Genomic DNA, 21,531 nt, shown 5'->3' with positions numbered 1-21,531 from the left:
TCGGACACGACTGAGCAACTTCACTTTCACTTTTCACTTTCCACTTTCACACATTGGAGAAGGAAATGGCAACCCACTCCAGTGTTCTTGCCTGGAGAATCCCAGGGACGGGGGAGCCTGGTGGGCTTCCGTCTATGGGGTCACACAGAGTCGGACACGACTGAAGTGACTTAGCAGCAGCAGCAGAAAAGCACTAAATTCCTTTCTGAGGACCTCAGATCCTCCTGGAGAGCAAAAAACCCTTTATAAAATGAGTGCTTAATTGTATTGAACTCCCCCTTAACCAAAATCTTATATACTTCCCCCACTGCCTTTTGGAGCAGTCTCTCAGAGCTATCTGAGGTGCTGTCTCCCAGGCTGCAGTCTTCATTTGGCCTCAGATGAAACTTTAACTTGCAACTTTTTAGTCCAGATTGGAAAGAAGTTAATGTTGCTGAAACTCAGCCTCTGTTCACATGTGCTGAATAGGAATGAGACAAGAGTTTTCAGTGAAACAGGAGAGAAGCTTTTATTGCCAGGCAAAGGGGCCATGGTGAGATAATCCCCTCAAGACTGTGTGACCCACCCTGAAGAGGCAGTGAGGAGTTTTATAATGTTTCAGGAGCAGGCTGTTTCAACCAGTCTATGGTCTGTTCTTGTGGTTGGCAGTTTTCATCGGGAGCGTGTCTGCTTCCTGTAAAAATAATTTAGGAATGTGTGTCAGACCTTTATATCTTGAAGGGAACTGTGAGTTTGGTAATTCTGCTTTGTGACAGAATTATAGTCTGAATTGTTACCAGTTCTCTAGCCCAACAGCTATCCTTGTTTCTACATCTTAACATTTCCCAATCATCAACTCTTGAGTCGGCATTTTACTTCAAAAGACAAGGACACAGGCTTTTACACAGTTTCCTTAATTGTTGAGCTGTGATGTTTTGGAGGCTGTGGGTACAGTGGGAGCATTCTAGACATGGAAAGATTAAAGAAGGCAGGGGGTGTTGAAATTAGGGTTGTAAAGTAAAACAGACCGACTGTAGGGAAGCCTATAAGAAACTACACTGAGGAATTTGAGGTTTTGAGAACTGTGGTAAATGGTTTAAACATTTTGAAGAGAGCAGCGTAATCCTTAGAATATAGGAGGGACTGGAGTATGGAGAGCCTCAGAGAATAGACCAGATCTGGGCTAGAATATCAGCAATAGGAATACAAATCTTACAGCTTACCTTGGGGAAAAAGGAAATCAAAGATGTATGGCCGGGTAAACTAAAGGCTAGTGACGCCATCAACACAAAGGGGAAAGAGCAGGTGAGTGTTTGCAAGAGGAGCTAATGAGCTCAGTGTGGGCCACATTGGGTTGCTGCAGGATACTCAGACGTCAACCCGGGGCAGGCCAGTGGACTACAGGGAGCACCCAAAGCCTGTGGCTCGAGCACAGCTTGGAGATTTTGAGGCAGCTCTGTAGAAGCTGTTTTTGATGCTCCGTAACTACGCAGTGTTGCCAAGGAAAATGCTGTGAAAAGAGGAGTAAGGACAGACCCACGAGCACAATACCGCCTGTTCAGTCACACAGAACTCTGTCCTTTCTTCAGATGGAGCATTATTCCTCTGAATTTTTAGTCTTGTCCCCGTCCATTATGTTATTCGAAAAGATACACTGTGAAGTGGCATGAAGTTTAGGGTAAGAATTGCAAAAATACATACGATGTATTTAGTTGTTTGTGTGGACTGTCATTATTTTTTCGTAATGTTTTCATTCAATGATTATTAGATACTTTTTCTCTAGTTGAGTCATTTCAGTTGATAGTGATTTTAAAGGCTTAATCACCTGCAAAGAACTGAAATTACGCTTTTACTATATATGTGTGCTATGGTTTTCTGAAATTTCTGCGATAAAGAGAATATACTGCTGTTTCTACCAACCTGCCCATTTTCCATGATCGTGAAGGTAGCAGGGAGAGGGGAAGGCGGAGGTGCTGCGGTGTGGGGAACAGAAGCATCCAAGGCGCAGGGCATTACTGGACGACAGAGGCGATGGCACCGCCGGTCCTGAGCGGGTGGGGGCAGGTGAGCAGAGAGAGGATGGTCAGCCAGAGCCAGATAGGGGAGAGGCCACATTCCAGAGCCATCGCTCTTTGATCTGGCTTCCACTGCTGAACCCAAGATTGTTACACCCCACCTGACAACCAAACAGGCTTAGAATATATAAGAAACTGTCCTACTGCGTTTTAACCCTGGTAGGCCAGGGGAGCCGGTTACCCTTTAAAGCAGACCCATCAGCAGTTAACAGTGCTTGCCAACACCCTCCAAATCCAAGTGCCAGCTTGGCTGATGGAATGCTGCTGTACAGACAGTCTGGCTGCGACCCCAGTACGTCTTTATTCCTCTGCTGCCTCCCCAGTTTTTCTCCACTTCCTGTTTGCCTGATGCTGTTTTAGCTTTTCTCAGTTTCTGTGTGCGCTTGTTCTTCTTGGCCTTTGAGATCTAAATTTCTGAACAGAATTCTGTTTGTTTTACACTGAGAATATGTTTCTGCTTACTGTGTTTTTAGCTCTCTGCTTTATTTCCCTCCTTGATTGCCCTGACTTTTCGCATGCACTATAACTGTAGGTTGCAAAAATAAAAGAGGAGATATACTAAGGAAAAATGGCTTTAGGAGGGGACAACCATTCTCTTTCCCTGTGTCTTTGGGAGGGGACAACCATTTTCTTTCTGTGTGTCTTTGGGAGGGGAGAACCATTTTCTTTCCCTGTGTCTTGGGGAGGGGAGAACCATTTTCTTTCCCTGTGTCTTTGGGAGGGGAGAACCATTTTCTATCTGTGTGTCTTTGGGAGGGGAGAACCATTTTCTTTCCCTGTGTCTTTGGGAGGGAACCATTTTCTTTCCGTGTGTCTTTGGGAGGGGAAAAGCATTTTCTTTCCATGTCTCTGGGCACGTGTTCACAGGTACTCTGCAAATCAGACTTTACCAGGCATCCTCTTGCAGCACGTCCGTGCAGGCAGGCGCACACCTGACATGAGGTCTCAGGTGTCCTGCTGGCATGCCTGTGCGAGCAAACGCTGGTGTTCTGGACTTCTTACACAGAGCGTCAAGGCAGGCTTCTGTCTCTTTCTAGAGGCTCTGTGCTTAAGAGTATTTAAGTTTTTACGAATCTTCCCTTCATAACAGAAGTCTGATCTGCAGCCTAAGGAGGAGGAGTTAACATCCTTTCATTCCCTTAGGCTCTGAAGAAAGCTGATAAGCAAATTTTGGAGCCCCTGATGAACCTTGAGGTGACAGTGACCAGAGATTACCTCAGCCCTGTCCTGGCAGACCTGGCTCAGAGAAGAGGGAACATTCAGGAAATCCAGTCTCGCCAAGACAACAGAGTTGTTATTGGATTTGTTCCCTTAGCAGAAATCATGGTAGGTACTCTGTGACTAAATCTACATATTTTACATAAATTACTGGAGAAATCCCAGGGATTTCTTACAGCATGAGTGTGGATGTGTCGGGGAGGGCTTTCCAGTCCTCCACAAAGTTTGAGGTGTGCTCTGCCAAAACGTGTCATCAGCCTAAATGACCGTTTTCCCATCCTAAGCACAGATTTACTTCTACTACTGCTGGCTCTCAGTCAATTCTTCGTGTCATTCTCGTCCCCGCCAGTCTCTGCTGCTCTAGGACAGGCATCTGCATGCCAGCAGAGGCTTTTACTGAACGCTGGGACTGGGGAATACTTCTGAAGTACAGCCCCGCTCCTAGTTTCCTGTCCTCCACAGTACTTAACAAATTTTTCCTGATAATGGTCAAAAGATGTGTAGGGAGAGATTTGAGGCTTAACTTTGCAGAGATAACTAACTTAAATTATTTTGACTAGGGTTATTCAACTGTGCTTCGAACCTTAACATCAGGCTCAGCTACTTTTGCCTTAGAGCTGTCTAATTATCAAGCCATGAATCCTCAAGACCAAAGTATGCTGCTCAGCCAGAGAAATGTTCTGTCCTGAGTCCTTGGAGAGAAACTCTGAGCACCTACCTACTTTGTTTTCAGGAAGAACAATTTAAAGGAGAACTTGAACAGACGCTGACACTGGTGCTGCTCATTCTACTTTATAGCATGAGAAACGTGCTTTGATGTTGACAGTTAATGTCCCTGAACGGTATTGTGTATCTAGTAATTATCATTGTTGGTAGTTTAGATTCAGTCTTTTGCAATACACTGAGTGATAGATACCACAGGGTTTTTTGGTTGGTTGACTTTACGCTTCTCTCACAAGAAAGATGTCAGTCTTCTAATGTATGAAGAGACGGAGGTTCAATCAATAAAAAGATATTTTATTCAAAAACATGATTTAAAATCAGGATGATTGATTGTAGTACGGATTGACTGTGGGCTTTCCCATATTTTTCTTCCGTTTCGACTCATTTTTACATTCTGCCCCCATCATCACAATATCCAGTGAAGAGAGGTTGAGCAGCTATTCCTCGTCTGTAGGACAAGTATAAACAAAAGATGTTTTAGACTGATGTAATTCATCTCTGTCTTAAGAAACTTAGTAGCTCAAGTCAGAATCACTAAACCATACCATTAATTACTGGAAAGAGATTCATAATTAATAGAGAAACAGTTGCCTATTTTTCCTAATTAGTTCATTACCTGTTGGGTCACATACATTTCTGTTTATAGCAAAAAAAGAAAAAAAAAAATCTCAATAAGGTAGCTAACACTAAATAAGGTAAAAACATCACCCTGTACCTAACAGTATCCTAGCCTGACAAATAAATGTGTCTCACCTGACCATTCTGCAGCGGTGTCTTGTTAGTCTCCTGTAGGCATCCTCTAGGTCTGTGACTTCTGGGGCACTCCAGAGTCTCTCACCAACAGCACTTGCCCGAGGCCTAAAATTTAAACCACATGTTCCCCAAGACAGGTTAAATTTATGTTTTCTTCAAGCAGCAAATCACACACTTGGGCAAGTTTCTAGTGCTTCCTGTTTGGGTGGAGAAGAGAAACCCAGGCACCTCAGTCCACATGTTCTCCCTTAGATTCCATACCATAATCTTGGAGTAAGGTTAGTTGCATCCACATACTCTCCCCATAGGCAGGCTTCTCCACCGATGACAAGCTTTTTCTGCTGCGGAGTACCTAGATTATAATCAGTGGTGTGAGTTAGGTAGTTGCAACCTGAGGCTCACACACAGAGGCAGTGCTGATTTCTGCTGTTAGCCTGGGGCAAGGCTTCTCCCTCGGAGTCAGGGGGACCTTGAGCAAAGTTCACAGCTGTGGCACAAAAAATGGTGGCACGCTTTATTGTCACAACTGACCCCGTGGTTCACAGAGTATTTGTTAGCGTGTGTCGACTAAGGTAGCAGGCCAGGAGGAAAGAGACCATTTTATCTTGGTTTTCTGCAAACTTATTTGGACACCAGAAGCACTTCCCCTGGTTGCCTGTGAACAGTGTGCCAAGGCCTGCCAGGTGGACTGTGCTGGTGACCGCCGCTCCTGCCTTCACCTGTCTTTTGGTGTCAAAGAGACTAGCTATCCACAGTAATTGTAACTCTTGATTCTCAGAAAATGCTTTTAGAGAAACCGTTCCTGACAGACCTACAGTTTTGAAACTTTTTAAACACCAGACACCTTTCCTCAAAGGAAACTGTAAAAGTCTAGTGTACAAAACTGGGCAAAGCAGAACTGTTCTTAAGGGGGTTTGAGAGCCTGGAGCACCCCCACTCAGACATGCCCACCGCCAAGGATGTCTGCTCCTCAGACCCCGGAAGCCACCGAACAGGACGCGATCCCTACTTAGGTGTCTTACTTTGCAGAGGCAGCTCAGAGGAGAGACAAGGCTCATGCAGTCAGGCATCTTTAAATGCATGGTGACAAGTCTTATCAGTGTAAGGGAATCTCACTTTAAAAGTTCCTTCACTTAGGAAAGAATACGGTTTCTTTATGAAGTTTAAAATGATAACAGTACAGTCTGTTGGATTATACACAAGGAAAATCAAGGATCAAACATAAAAGGGAGGCTAGTAGGTGGTACCTAGGTAAAGATTCCCTGGAGGGAGGGGAGGGTTTGAAAAACCTTAACAGGTCAAGTAATGGTGGTTGCTTCACTTACCTGCAAACTTAAGAGGATCCACCGTGTAGTACCGTCTCCAGTCCTGTCCATAACTGATCACATCTAAGTACCAAGGAGCAGAAATGATCACAGGGAAGCCAGCTGCGGTAATGTTACCCAGTTCCATATAGAAGTTGTTCATTTTCCATACTTGAACTACTGTGCCTGGTGTAAGCTATTAAAGTTACAAATTGAAATACATATTATTATGTCTCGAAGCTACAGCATATGAAAGTAAAAGTCTAAGGCATTGTAGCTAATAACTAACTCTTTAAGGTCCTTGACAAAGCAACGTTTTCTTCTTTTCCCTTTCCTCTTTGAGTTAATTATCTAATGCTATTTGTAATAAGGACTTAAGACATTTCATCAAATCTTAAGGTTTGATATTTAACTTTTTACCTTTTGTCTATATAGAATACCATGTAGGTATAATGAATTAAAGCTTTAGTCCCCCTTCTCCACACTATTTTACTTACTTTAGAACTTAGAGGATGCTACTAACCCTTTTGGAAAGATTGTACAAGTAGCTGGACTTTCAAATTTTTAGTTGCCCCACAGGAATAAAGAACTATGATTATGTCAGAGAGAAATGCCATTTAAAATAAAAAGTGTACTTGACAGTGATACTTAAAATGAAGGTTACGTTAAGAGCAACAAAGACTCATTCTTATCTGTTTGTTCTGCCCTTCTGAAAAAAGGACCATTTCTCAAAGTGCTTCAATCTGTCACTAGAATGAGACGGAGAGGGAGGAGGGAAGACGGGGGAGGCGAGCAGGGGGCAGCACTGAGAAATGCGGAAATGGAAGAAATCAAATCAACACCATGAGCACTGGTGCCGGCGCGCAGCTCTCGCCTCACAGCAGCGTAAACGGAAAGGGAGGCTAGCTTCCCCCAGCATCACAGGGAAAGCTTCGGGTTCCTTCCGCCCAAGGGGTTAGAGTGTTGTCTCGTATTGTCAGAACCACGCACAGTATCGGTAACCTCTCACCTTGCCTTCATCATCATAAACCTCTTGCCAGACTGTGGATCTCTTGTTCATGGCTGAAATCATATCCAAAACCCTACCATTGAAAAAAATTACAAAGTTATTTCAGATCACAAACTTAGCAATGTGTGTAAAGAATGCACATTTTATACCAGAGACTGCAACCCTGAGAGATGCCTTTCAGTATGTGCATGCGAAGCCACCTCAGGGTCCGACTGTCTGCGACCCCATGGACTGCAGCCCACCAGGTCCTCTGTCCATGGTATCCCCAGGCCAGAATACCGGAGTGGGCTGCCTTTCCCTTCTGCAGGGGATCTTCCCAACTCAGAAATCGACCCCATGTCTCTTGTGCCTCCTGCATTGGCAGGCAGGTTCTTTACCACTAGTGCCACCTGGGAAGCCTTTCAGTACAGCACAACTTTATAGCCAAACAGGCAACAGAGGGTGGTGACCCCTGTGGTTCCTTCTTTCTAGCACATGGCTCAGAACCTGACACAACAGAAGGGTTCAACAGTCATTTGCAGAATGAATCAGCTAAGCATGCCCCAAAGATAGGAAGATGTGGCAATTCATAAGGAAGTGTACAAACAGCAATCTTGGATAATCTCATGAGTACCTCAGAATAAAGGAAACTAGCAAGTATCCTATGACAGCACCTAAATAACTTCCAACAGTGCTGACAATCAATTCACAAATTATCTCCTGATATTCAGACAATGCGGGGTGTTATGCAGTATATAAAAAACAAATCAAGAAAAAAGAAAATCAGACTGTATCATGCAAAAAGCTACACAGGCCTGCTCAATGCAGGCGTTGGCAAACTACCCTGCAGAATATTTTTGTGTGGCTCATGAGCTGAGAATGGTGTTTATATTTGTAAAGTGAAAGTTGCTCTGTCATGTCCAACTCTTTGCAACCCCATGGACTATACAGCCCATGGAATTCTCCAGGCCAGAATGTTAAGAGTGAGTAGGCTTTCCCTTCTCCAGGGGATCTTCCCAACCCAGGGATCAAAACCAGGTCTTCCGAATTGCTGGTGGATTCTTTACCAGCTGAGCAACAAGGGAAGCCCCTTTTTACATTGGTAAAGTAAACTGAAGTTGCTCAGTTGTATCCAACTCTTTGCGACTCCAGTGTAAAGCACTCTTTAAAAACATTTTAAAAGTATGTAGCAATATGCATGCTTGCTCAATCATGGCTAACTCTTTACGACCCCATGGACTATAGCCCGCCATGCTCCTCTGTCCATGGGGTTTTCTAGGCAGGAATACTCGAGTAGGTTATCCTTTCCTCTTACAGGGGATCTTCCCAACCCAGGGATCGAACCCACATCTCACGCACTGCGGGCAGATTCTTCACCATTGAGCCATCAGGAAGCCCATGAAACCCTATGTGCCCTGTGAAGTCACTACTGTCTGGCTCTTTACAAAATAAGTTTACGACTCTTTACCATAGGGCAGCACTGTCTAGCAGATCTTTATCTGCAGGGATGGAAATGTTCTATATACGCACTTTCTAATATGGTAGCACTAGTCTCATCTAGCTGCTGGCTCCTGAACACATGAAATGTGGCTAATGTGACTGAGGAACTGAATTTTTAATTTTCTTCAAGTATAATTTAAATACAGCCACATGTGTTTGTGGCTGCCATACCAGACAGCACAGATATATAGTAAAAGCAATGCTGGAGTTGACAAAATGAATTCCAGGAGCTAGATGGTGATGAAGCCATCACAGGGTAGTCAGGGTATTGAGCTGAGTTCACAGAACAGATAACAGTTACCAACCTATGTCTCAACAGTTACTGCAAAAGGATTAGAGTCACCACGTTATTGATTTAAAGAGAATAATGTATATTGCACCCTCCTTTATGATTTTTCATCTGTACTTTGTGTAACAAAGATTATAACATGGACACTTTGAAAAGGAATGGAGAGAAAATGAGAAAATAAAATAGTACTAAATAAGAGCTTCAGTTCAATCACTCAGTCGTGTCCAACTCTTTGCGGCCCCATGGACTGCAGCACACCAGGCTTCCCTGTCCATCACTAACTCTCAGAGTACTCAAAGTCATGTCCATCAAGTCGGTGATGCCATACAACCATCTCATCCTCTGTCTTCTCACGCCTTCAATCTTTCCCAGCATCAGGGTCTTTTCAAATGAGTCAGATCTTTGCTGAGATGGCCAAAGTATTGGAGTTTCAGCTTCAACATCAGTCCTTCCAGTGAATATTCAGGACTGATTTCCTTTAGGATGGACTGGTTGGATCTCCTAAATAAGAGCTTAAACTTTACAAAAGGCACTGACAAAATAAAAACAAGTAGGCTTTCAAGTAACTTACATCTGCATATAGAAAGACTGTAGTTTCTTAAAATTTTTGCCAAAGCCTTTGTTCATCATGAAATTCAGCACTGCTGGATTGGACTCCCTTAAACAAAAACAGTGATTAAAATTTCATTAAAAGTTCAATATGCCTAATCTTTTTCAAGCAACATATATCCCCAACATCATTTATACAGATATATAAATGTATTAAAGTTTGTAAAGAGTAAAATAAGCCAAATTATGCCTAAATTAAGCCTAAAATAAGCCTATTTATGCCTTAAAAATAAGCCTAAAATTTAATTATGAGTTATCTTAGCTTTCCACTACAAATACTTTTTTTAGAAGCTGATATCCTGTAAAAATGGCTTTCCCTAAGCTCCCACATCTTTCTTCCATCTAAGGCTATTTGCACAGAATATTTTTACTAGAAAAATCTCCCACTTAATCATTACCCTCTTCACTAAAGCTGTTCTTGTTCTCTATTTAGCTTTTTTTTAACTCCCATTTTCTTCTGCATCTTAATTCTCCTTCCTCCAGGCTTCTGTCAGTAGCATCTGTATGTGAATTCTGTGAACAATTCACCGTCTTAGGAGTTCTGCTGCCAGATTAACACCTCACAGAGATGTGTTCCCCAAGTCTTCCCTTTTCCCAGGGACACCTTTACACCTACTTCAAAGATAACAGGTTTCAGAAAAGGGGAGGGGGCAGTTAACAGATTTCCATACCAACAATCAAAATTTACTTCATCTCCTCCCAGATGAATGAATTCATCTGGAAACACAGTACTAATTTCTTTGAAAAGTTTAGACAGGAAGCTGTAAGTTGAATTCAAAATAGGGTTTATAGGTCCAAAAGTCCCAGATGGCTCTCTCGCATGATAACATGGAGTCAGGATGTCTGTCTGGCCTAGAAGGAAACATGGAGAATCTTGTCTGAAGTAGCAGTTCAGTCACAAAGACAAGGCTTTGCACGTGATTATACTACTTTATTTTGTTGAAGATGGTTAAGAGATTTTATACAGAAAAAGATAAGTGTGTTTACTCAGAGTTACTTTGGTAATTTCTTAAGAAAAGGGAAAACTAATTCCTGAATACTGCCCCTGTGCCGCTTTGTTTCCCTTTCCATCAGCCTCTCTGAAATTTTATCCATTTCAGATAATATCTCAAATATCACGGGCTCCCAAATCTTCAGCTTGCCCCAATCTTTTTTCTCAAGTTTGAATCCATATTTCAAATTCTCTGCTGAACACAATTAGCTTCACTTCAAATATAATCCAAGAGGGCTTCCTCGGTGGGTCAGAGGTAGAGAATCTGCCTGCCAATGCAGGAGACACAGGTTCGATCCCTGGTCTGGGAAGATCCCATATGCGGAGCGACTAAGCCCATGCACCACAACTACTGAGCCCACCTGCCACAACCAGAGCAGCCCCCGCTCGCTGCAACCACAGAAAACCCTGCACTGCACAAGACCCAGCACAGCCCAGATAAACAAATAAAAAATGCATCTAACAAAAACCAAAGCCTCAGCCCCAAACTCCTTCTGTAGCTTCCCAATTTTCATATTCTGGTAAGCGAGCCACCATCCCACCAACTCGCTCGTCCCTCTCCTGCTGGAGTCAGTCAGTCGCCGAGTTTTAGAGATGAGAAGTCTGAGAATGAGATGTTCCATAACTTGCCCAAGGTCACTCAGTTTATAAATGCCAGAAAATGAAAAGTGAAAGTGCTAAGTCACTCATTCTTAACCGAATCTTTGCGACCCATGGCCTATAGCCTGCCAGTGTCTTCTGTCCACAGAATTCTCCAGGCAAGAATACTGGAGTGGGTTGCCATGCCCTTCTCCAAGGGATCTTCACCTCCCAGGGATAAAACCTGGGTCTCCTGCACCGCAGGCAGATTCTTTACCATCTGAGCCACCAGGGAAGCCCGTAAGTGCCAGAAGCAGGACTCAAATCCCAGACAGTCTAGTTCCAGAAGCAGTTCTTAAGCACCCAGCAGTAAAGAATCCGCCTGCAATGCAGGAGACCCTGGTTTGTTTGACTCCTGAGTTGGAAAGATCTCCTGGAGACCCTTCTCCAGTACTACCCACTGGAGACAGGCTACCCACTCCAGTATCCATAGGCTTTCCTGGTGGCTCAGACGGTAAAGAATTCGCCTGCAATGCGGGAGACATGGGTTCAATCTGGGGTTGGGAAGATCCCCTGGAGAAGGGCATGGCAACTCTCATGTGCTGTACTCCAGCTAAATGCCTTTCCTATTACTTCCTCTACCAGAAACAGGAATATATTATCTGATCTCTCAAGAACATTTTAGGTGTTACTTCACTCATGTAACTGTTTAACTCACTTTTCACAGTCTACTTGTAATCATTTCTTGTTTTCTTTTATCCCTTGTGTCTAGGCAATGCCTAGGTACAGTGACCTGCTCACAACAAACATATCATAGTTATTGAATTACAACCGTCAATAGTGCTGCCTTTGTGCAAATCACAAGTAAGAACAACATAAACAAACACCAAGTCATGAGATGCAGGAGCACACGTGTTCACTTTTAGCAGTTCACAAACACACTCCTTACCTTTTCCCCAAGATGCCGTGTGTCCAGGGCTATCAAATTCTGGCAGGACGCGAATCCCTCGTAATCGAGCATATTCAATCACTGTACGGACATCGTTTGGTGTATAAACATGAGACAAAGAATAGCTTCCCTGTAAAAGTCACATTTATTACAATTAAAATGTGTGAGCTCTTTACAGTTCTGTTTGTACTTTGATATCTGCCAGCAGACTTTTCAGGTATCACCAAGTATTCAAGTCTTCTGTGATGTTGGATGACTCATTTAAATGATCTGTTTACTGTATCTTATCAGTAAGCTCTCAGCACACTGGGTTAATTCCAGATTTACTGACAGAACTATCTACTGACAGAACCAGCACCTTGTTTTAGCAATTTCTACCATCACGCTATTTCAACCTCATGTGACTATATAACAGAAATAAAATGTTCAACTTCAAAGTGAAAATTCCAAATATATTGCCCTTGTCAGTTTTAGAATCAAAATTCACACAATATTATAAAACATAGCTGCTGGCATTCAAGATCACTTAAATTACTGCCAGCAGTAAAAATTCCCCTTGAGATGCCCTGATTTTTTTTTTTTTAATTAAAGATTACCTTTGGTCCTGTCTTATGCTCTTGAAAACTTAGAACTCAGTATCAGTGGTCAATAAAGCCATTAAAAGTGTTACTATGGCACATCTCTCAAGGTATAAATATATAAAGAAATGCTCAACTCCTTAAAAAGTAGTCTTGTCTTCCCCAATCCCAACAATAAATCCATATTGAAACAAGACCTGATCTAAGTTTATAGTAAATAAGGGGACAGAAGAACATACTGACTGACACTGGAAAGGCAATCAACAAAACCCAGATTGTGGAAAACTACAGGACAAATTGAGCTTCATTTCCTCAATGAATATAATAAATTAAAGAAAAATACAAAGACATGGTCAGGGATGGGCACCCATAGATCAAAAGAAAACAGATATATTAACTGACCACAATGTATGGAGCTTATTTGCATCCCACTGCAAATAAAGAAATTTTTTTAAAGAAAAAGGTACTTGGGGAACATGAATAATGATTGGCTATCTGAATTATTGCTAAATTTTTAGCTGTGATAATGAATTTTTTTTTTGGTCACTCAACAGGGCATGTGGGGTCTTTGCTCGTCAGCCAGGGACTGAACCAGCACCCCCTGCACTGGGAACATGGCATCTTAACCACTGGACCGCCAGGAAAGTCCCAATGAGTTATTTTTAAACAGGCCTTTTTACCAATAAGAGATGATATCTGAGATTACCTTCAAAATAATGGTGGAGGGGGTATAGGTGTTGTAGGATTGGCCATTACTTGAAGCTGAGTGAGGAGGAAATGGGAATTCATTAAATTCTACTTCTGTATATGTATGAAGCTTTCCATATTAAAAGCAAACAACAGGAATGCTGCTAGGATTTCAATCCAAACCACATCGAAACTTTAAGGAAAGCTTTGGAATTGTGACCAGAGGACTAATTCAGGGTCCTGGCTCTGCCCCTTTGTAACTGCAACCTGGCACGAGACACGCAGCCTCTCTTGCTGTCAGTAACCAGCAATGTAGTACAGGGGATTCAGTGGGACAGTAGTGAGGCTTGCTCCCTGCTTCACTGGTGTATAATTCAGTCAACTTGAACACTTCTAACACTACCGTTATTTTCTATGAAGGAGCCATTCTCTCTACGTAGAAGCCGTTATCTCTTAAGATTCCCTACTGCATACAGCTTTTTAGAGAGAAAGAAGTTGTCATTTACAGAATTCAGAACAATTCTGTTTAAAATACTTATGCAGTTGGGCTACTTGATAAATATAATTATTTAGCTTTATGTTAATTACAAATGCTTCAGGTCTCCTACATCCATTAAGCTTTTAACTTTGTATTTCTATAGCCCCATAAATATTTACATTTATGATAACAATTACAAAATCAGACCAGTTTTGTGGACCTAAAATGTAGCAATAGTGTAGTAAAAATTTTAAACCACAAATATCTAACTTTTACACCTAAATTCTATCCATAATAAGAAACATTTAAGCTGCAAACTTCTAAGGAAATAATACCAAAAATTTCTGTACAACAACAACATGAATTACTCACTTTATTGCTTAATTCAGGAAAAGTGATGCTCTGATAAGGGAAAGATTGGTCATCCACTATGTGCCAGTGGAGAACATTAAACTTATTAAAAGCCATGGCATCCTGCAAGCAAACAGGTTGAAAATTTATATACCTTAACACCACAATGGGATTATCAACTCATACCTGTCAGAATGGCTATCATCAAAAAGAACACAACAAATGTAGGTGGGATCGCGGAGAAAAGGGAGCCCTCGTAAACTCTCAGTGGGAATGTACATTGGTACAGCCAACAGCTTGGATGTTTCCAAAGACTAAAAATAAAACTTACCGGATGACCCAGCAATTACACCTCCTGGTATACACACCCAAAAAAACAAGACAACTAATCCGAAAAGATACATGTACCCCAGGGTTCATAGCTGCATTATTTACAATTGCCAAGATACAGAAGCAGCCTACGTGTTCATTAACAGATGAATGGATAAAGACGTGGTGTATGTATGTACAATGGGATTCTACGCTGCAATAAAAAAGAATGAAATTTTGCTATCTACAAGATGGATGGACTTGGAGGGCATTATACCAAGAAAAGGAAGTCAGACAGAGAAAGATAAAAACGGTGATAGCACTTATATGTGGAATCTAAAACATACAACAAACTAGTGACTATAAAAAAAAAAAAAGCAGACTCAGAAAGAACAAACCCAGTGGGGAGAGGAAAGGGAAAAATAACTACATACCACAGATATACATTCCAATTTATTAATACTTACTATATCCAGGATTGTTTCCAATGTGTCTATTTCCTTTTAAAATTTCCTTTTCAACAAGGGAAGGATGTGAAGAAGTATAAATTTCTTTTCACTTTTCAAAAAGCCTATACACAATTCATATTATAAAGTAAAACTGTAACTTTGCCCTATTGGAAGAGAGCCAGCTCATGAATTCCCAGTAGCTCTTGGCAACCACTTTGTGGTGTTTGGGAATAGAGCAGAGGAAAAATGGGATTTACAATTCCCACAGTACTGAGATTTGAGTGCCAGCCCTTTCTTACAAATGAAAGAAATTCAGTACGCACACAGCACGAACCCAATTTGCATTCTCAGAAATTTGGGGGACACTGACACTGATTTTAGGTACACTCTGGAGGAATCAACAATATAATATGTATATAAAAGATGATATGAAGAAAATGGAAATAAGTGGAGAGACTTTCCCTATCAGAGAATCAGAACGTATAGCCTCCCTCCTCAAGATGTGGCAAGATGGTGCAGCAGGAAGGCCCTCTTACTCACCTCCTGCCATAAACACAGCAAAATTACAGCTATTAAAGGCAATTAATCATGAGAAAGACCTGAAAACTAGCAGAAAAGATTTCTTCACAACTCAAGATAGAAAGATGGAAACACGGGGGAAAAGTAGGTGGGTCAAGACCCACAGTCCTGGGTAGATGACCCACAATGGGAGGCTATCACAGTTGCAAACGTTCTCCCCAAAGGGATGAATCCGAGCCCGCATCAGGCTCTGTAGACTGGGGGGTCCAACACTCGGACAGTGTGCCCCCCAAAACATCTAGCACTGAAGGCCAGCAGGACATGAATACAGGAGAGCTGAAGGGCTACAAGAGAAAGATTGTGCTTTTCAAATTTCACAGGCTCTTAGTCCCAAGGCAGAGGCAGTCATTTTTAAGAAGCCCGGTCAGAACCACTTGCTGATGTTAGCCTCCCAGAGAGGCAGGAGACAACTGGGAGTCCCCTTGGGAACAAAAGCACTAGAGGGAGCCATTTGAGGGGCTTGCTGAACTGGTGATGTCATCTGCTACTTTGGAGGCCTCACTCCAGACTCTCAGCAGCAGAGACTTAACTGCCATCAACAGGCCAGCGCCAGTCCTGGAAGCCAGTCCCACAGGCAGCTGCCCCAGGGCCCAGCTCTGCCCACCAATGGAGCAGCAGCCCCTACAGGAGGCAGGGCCTGCTATTCATGAACCTTATGTGAATGGAATCCAAACATAACACTAAAGATAGCCATCACACATGGCAAGGGAAGAGAGCAAAAAAGATAAAAGGAACAAAAAAGAACTATGGAAACACCCCAAAACAATGAACAAAATGACAGTACGTATATATCCATCAATGATAACTTTAAATAGACTAAGTTCTCCAATCAGAATAGACTGGACTCAGCCATAAAAAAATGAAATCTTGCCATTGTGACAACATGGGTAACTCTGGAGGATATGATGTTAAATACATCAGAGACACATCAGAGAAAAACAAATTCCAAGGATCTCTCTCATCTGTGAAACCTAAAAAGCAAAATGAAACAAAAACAGACTCAAATACAGAGCGGTTGCCAGGAGCGTAAGGGGGTGGGTGAAAATAGGTGAAGAGGACTATGAGGAACGAACCTCCAGCTGCACAGTAAATAAGCCCTGGGCGTGTAACAATATCGCTGTAACACTATGGGGATAGATGGATACCAGACTCATCCTGGTGGTCACTTCATAACGTATGCTAATGTCAAGCCATGATTTAGTATGCCTGGAACGAACCGAATACTGTACATCAACTACATTTCAATTGGAAAAGAATCATATGTTAATTCATGCTTCAAGTCTAAATGAGATAAATGGGACATAAAAATTTATGTCAGTCTTTGGTAAATGAGATTATGGGATCACTACTTTATGTACATCTATGTTCAAACTTGTTTTTACACTAAGCCTGTATTTCTTTCATTAAAAATTACAATTATGTCTTTTGAATAAAAAAATCAAGGTTTTAATGTAAAAGTATAAATAACTTTTTTATAACATGCTATGTTCATAAATGATTCGGTGAAGGTACAGGAAAACGTCCTGAACCAATAAAAAACCAGGAAGAGAAAAGAGTTACGTCAGCTTTGCTTCCCAGCTCCCACCACCTGAGGTTCCATATTTCTTTGGCACATTTTCTTAGTTACAAAGCTGCTCTCAGATTCCTTTCTAGGCCACTGAAAAAACAGTAAGTGGAGGTCACAAAATTAACAGTCAGTAACTGGAGATACTGAAGAAGAAAACAGCAACCCACTCCAGTATTCCTGCCCAGGAAATCCCATGGACAGAGCATCCTGGTGGGCTACAGTCCCTGGGGTCACAAGAGTCGGAAGGAGTAACTCCACAGCAACAGCAGCATCAACTAGAGGTAACGTATTCCTCAGGAAAAGTCTCGACCCATGATTTGACAACTGAGATTTACATAGAGGGCCAATGCTGCTGCTGCTGCTGCTGCTAAGTCACTTCAGTCGTGTCCGACTCTGTGTGACCCCATAGATGGAAGCCCACCAGGCTCCCCCATCTCCAGGATTTTCTAGGCAAGAACACTGGAGCGGGTTGCCATTGCCTTCTCCATGGAGGGCCCATCGGCAGCATGAAAGCTGAGTGTTTTTCTTAACAACGCTGACCGAGCACTGGTTAGCCTCTCTCCCACCTCAGTGAAAACAAGAGGGTGACTCCCTAGGGGAGCCTCCACTCCTCTGCAGAGGAAATATATTTCTCAGGGGAGGGAGGGAAGAAAGTCCACTGCTGATACTTAGTATACGGAAATACATTAGTAACAACATAAAAGAACACTTCTTCAGAACAGACAATGGATTAAAATAATTACCTACCAGAGTTTTCAGAATAGTCTTAATGGGCAGAAAGTGTCTAGCTGTATCAATTAAAATTCCTCTATGAGGAAACCTTGGAGAATCTACAATGTTGGATTCATTGGCAATGAACTAGAAGACAAAAGAAAAAATTTATTTATGTTTAGAATTTTCTCCAGTTCAATGATGATTACATCTGTCTATGAAAGTATGGGATAAGAGATTAATTTAAAACCAAAGAAAGTGTAAAAATTACATTTATCAACACTTGGGGAGAAGAAATATTCAAGAAGCAATAAACAGCTAAAAAGTTTACATTTTTCCTATAGAATGTTTTATTATCTCTACCCAATAATGTTAGTAACATACAATAATCATACTTACAGTTCCATAGGAATCTTGATAAATCAACTGGCTAAAGGTCTCTAAACCTGAGGAAAATAAAATTTATAATTTATTGCATTAATTTATAAATAAAACAATAAAAGCTATATTATCCAAACATAGAACCATAACCAGAAAAGGCAAATAAAATTCAGTATGTTATACTCTGTTCAGGTCAGTCGCTCAGTCGTGTCTGACTCTTTGCGACCCCATGAATCCCAGCACACCAGGCCTTAAAAAGCAGAGACATTACTTTGCCAACAAAGGTCCGTCTAGTCAAGGCTATGGTTTTTCCCGTGGTCATGTATGGATGTGAGAGTTGGACTGTGAAGAAAGCTGAGCGCCGAAGAATTGATGCTTTTGAACTGTGGTGCTGGAGAAGACTCTTGAGAGTCCCTTGGACTGCAAGGAGATCCAACCAGTCCATTCTAAAGGAGATCAATCCTGGGTGTTCACTGGAATGACTGATACTAAAGCTGAAACTCCAATACTTTGGCCACCTCATGCGACGAGTTGACTCACTGGAAAAGACTCTGATGCTGGGAAAGGTTGGGGGCGGGAGGAGAAGGGGACGACAGAGAATGAGATGGCTGGATGGCATCACCGACTCGATGGACATGAGTTTACTCTGTAACATTCTCTAAAATCAAAGCTGAATTAAAAAAAATCCCTGCAGCTATAAAAAAAAAAAAAAAAAGCTTTACTTTACTGTACCCAAACCCGTGTTTGTGTTTGAATCTGTCTAGCCTTGACTTCACCAGAATTCATGATTCTAGCTGACAACGATCTTGCCAAGGAAAGTTTCAACCTAAGAATACAGGTCATTGTATTCTTACTCACTTGATTGTACTTCAGTTTCCTGCATTTCACAGACAGTGTGCTTTTTACAAATCAAAAGTCTGTGGCAACCCTGTACTGTTTGATGATGATCAGTATTTTTCACTAATAAAGTATTTTTAAAATGGAGGAGGAAACACAACCAACTCCACTATTCTTGCCTGGGCAATACCATGGACAGAGGGGCCTGGTGGGCTACAGTCCATGGGGTCACAGAGTCGGACATGACTTACTGACTAAACAATGAAAAAAATTTTTTAATTAAGGTATGTATCTATTTTTAAGACATAATGCTATTGCACTTTACTGCTGAAAAACTACAGAACAGTGTAAGCATAACTTCTATATGCACTGGGAAACCAAAATATTAGTGTGACTCCCTTTATTGAGATAGTCACTTTACTGCAGTGGTCTAGAACCAAACCCACAGTATCTCCAAGGCTTCCCTGTAGTACAAACTCAAATAAAAGAGATGTGACAACATACTACAAAAACATGAAAGATCTTAAGAGACTACCATGACCAATTATATGCCAACAAATGTGACAACTTAGAAGAAACGAATAAACTCCTACAGAGAAAATCTACCAAGACTGAATTACGAAGAAACAGAATCTGAGACTGATTACTAGTAAGGAGACGGTAACAATAATAAAACATCTCCAACAAACAAAGGCCAGGACCAGAAGGCTTCACTAATGAACTCTACTAAACATTTAAAAAAGAATTTATTATTAGGATATGTCACCAAAAGCAAAAGAAATAAAAGCAAAAATAAATGGGACAACACCAAAGTAAAAAGATTCTGCACAACAAAGGAAATCATCAACGAAATGAAAAGGCAAAGGGAGAAGATACTTGCAGATTCTGTGTCTATTGAGGAGTCAGTATATAAAGAACTCATACAACTCAACAGCAAAAGACTAACAGTCCAATTAAAAACTGGGTAGAAGATTGTGAACAGGTATCTTTTTCAAGGAAGACACATAAATAGCCAACAGGTACATGAGAAGGTGCTCAACATCACTAACCATCAGGGAAAGGCAAACCAAAACCACAGTGACATATCACCTCACACTTGTTAGACTGGCTAGGATCAAAAACACAAGAAATAACAACTGCTGGCGAGGATATGCAGGAAAAGGATGCCTTATGCCAGGAAAGCACTGGTGAAGCCACCATAGAAAACAACATGGAGGTTCCTCAGAAAACTAAAACTAGAGCTGCCACATGAGCCAGCAATGCCACCTCTGGGTCCCTCCACCCCAGGTATACGTACCTCTGTGTTCACGGCAGCATTCACTGCGCAATAGCCAAGATATGGAAACCACCTATCCATCAAAGGATGAATGGATAAAGGTGTGGGGCGTATATGTACACAGTGGAATACTATTTAGCCACAGAAAGAAGGAAAGCTTGCTATTTGTGACAACACAGATGGAACGTAAGGCCATTATGCTAAATGAAATAAGAGAAGGACAAATACTGCATGATCTCAAACAGATGTGGAATCTGCAAAAACAAAAGCCAAGCTCATAAATATAAAAAATAGACTGGCAGTTACTAGAGGCAGGGGTTTGGGTGGAAAAATGGGTGAAGGGGATCAACAAGCGCAATCTTTCGCATGTACGTAAGTCCTAAGGATGTGAGGCACAGCGCAGTGACTGTGATCGATACATACTGTGCTACCTATTTGCAAGTTGCTCCAAAGGGTAAATCTCAGAAGTTCTCAGCATGAGAAGAACAATTCTCTTCTAACTACGTGCAGTGACGGATGGTAACTAAACTTACTGTGGTGATCATTTTGCATTATATACAAATATCAAATCATTATGTTTAAACCTGAAACTAATATAATGTTATGTCAATTATGCCTCAAAAACTTAGGGAAGAATGAAAAGTTCAAAGTTGCTTTGGCTATGCCTCCCTCCTACCCCCAAATACAGAATAAATCTGGAACTTTCTGTTAAGTGGCAGTACACTCAAATATCACTTATGGCACATCTGTCACTTTCATAGTCTGCCAGTAAGTGGAAAATAAAGACTTCCTGGACTAGATTCACAAAACGCTCTCAAAGTTCTTATGTGGAGGGCAGACAACAATAAAGCTGATTTCCCTAACAGGCCCCTGACAAGACAGGCAGACCAGACTGGTAAAAGTTTAACATCACATCCCAACATATGTAAATAATCTAGATGATAATATCTGTAGTTACATCTGCGGTAAGTATCTATAGCTATTTTCATGTCATTATTTTGAATAAGATCACAATCATACCATTATTATTATTATGACTATAAAACACAGCATTAACGATCATTATTTTATTCTAGATAACACTCAACCTGAGTCAAATCCAAAGTCTTCTCTCCTTTTAATTACTATAACTTTGGCTGGCGAGCTCACATTAAAGAAAATTATTCTTCTCCTTTTTCAAAACCACACTAATTTGGAAGCCAGTAAAACAAAATCTCATCCTCTTAAAAGAAGAGGTCAAAGCAGCTTTCAAACAGCAAAAGTAAATGTCCCAACACCTGAACTCTGAAGTGCAGACTGAAAGCCACAGCAAAAGCTTTTAAAGTTCTTCTCTGCTCACTGGCTCCAATCACTCTAGAGTATATTTTTATC

The 21,531-nt window shown here is 41.5% G+C and overlaps 2 protein-coding genes across 7 annotated transcripts in view; one reads left to right on the top strand and one right to left on the bottom strand.

The window, feature by feature from the left end:
• Positions 1-4,130, top strand: part of GFM2 (GTP dependent ribosome recycling factor mitochondrial 2) — a 49,377-nt gene extending 45,247 nt beyond the window's left edge. For 4 of the 6 annotated variants that reach the window (XM_055421848.2, XM_088827754.1, XM_055421850.2 and 1 more), the window contains 2 exons: positions 3,198-3,380; positions 3,833-4,117. In XM_055421848.2, coding sequence (XP_055277823.2) covers positions 3,198-3,380; positions 3,833-3,961 — 312 coding nt within the window. In that variant the 3' untranslated portion in view covers positions 3,962-4,117. Of the gene's footprint in view, positions 1-3,197; positions 3,381-3,832 lie in introns of those variants that run through there. The other 2 variants (XM_055421851.2, XM_055421852.2) reach the window with 2 other exon arrangements.
• Positions 4,131-4,268: 138 nt separating this feature from the next.
• LOC129553169 (beta-hexosaminidase subunit beta) overlaps positions 4,269-21,531 on the bottom strand; it is a 32,610-nt gene continuing 15,347 nt past the window's right edge. The window contains exons 4-14 of the mRNA XM_055421856.2: positions 18,066-18,112; positions 17,703-17,813; positions 14,073-14,174; positions 11,958-12,087; positions 10,110-10,290; positions 9,401-9,487; positions 7,062-7,134; positions 6,074-6,248; positions 5,010-5,100; positions 4,749-4,853; positions 4,269-4,443 (exon numbers count right to left, since the gene is read on the bottom strand). Coding sequence (XP_055277831.1) covers positions 4,383-4,443; positions 4,749-4,853; positions 5,010-5,100; positions 6,074-6,248; positions 7,062-7,134; positions 9,401-9,487; positions 10,110-10,290; positions 11,958-12,087; positions 14,073-14,174; positions 17,703-17,813; positions 18,066-18,112 — 1,163 coding nt within the window. The 3' untranslated portion in view covers positions 4,269-4,382. The remainder of the gene's footprint in view (positions 4,444-4,748; positions 4,854-5,009; positions 5,101-6,073; positions 6,249-7,061; positions 7,135-9,400; positions 9,488-10,109; positions 10,291-11,957; positions 12,088-14,072; positions 14,175-17,702; positions 17,814-18,065; positions 18,113-21,531) is intronic.

This window comes from Moschus berezovskii, chromosome 18, assembly GCF_049115385.1.
Source record: "Moschus berezovskii isolate FMDL1 chromosome 18, NW_MosBer_1.0, whole genome shotgun sequence".
Lineage (NCBI taxonomy): Eukaryota > Metazoa > Chordata > Mammalia > Artiodactyla > Moschidae > Moschus > Moschus berezovskii.
Note: the sequence above shows the minus strand (reverse complement) of the source record. Positions and strands in the feature narration are given on the sequence as shown.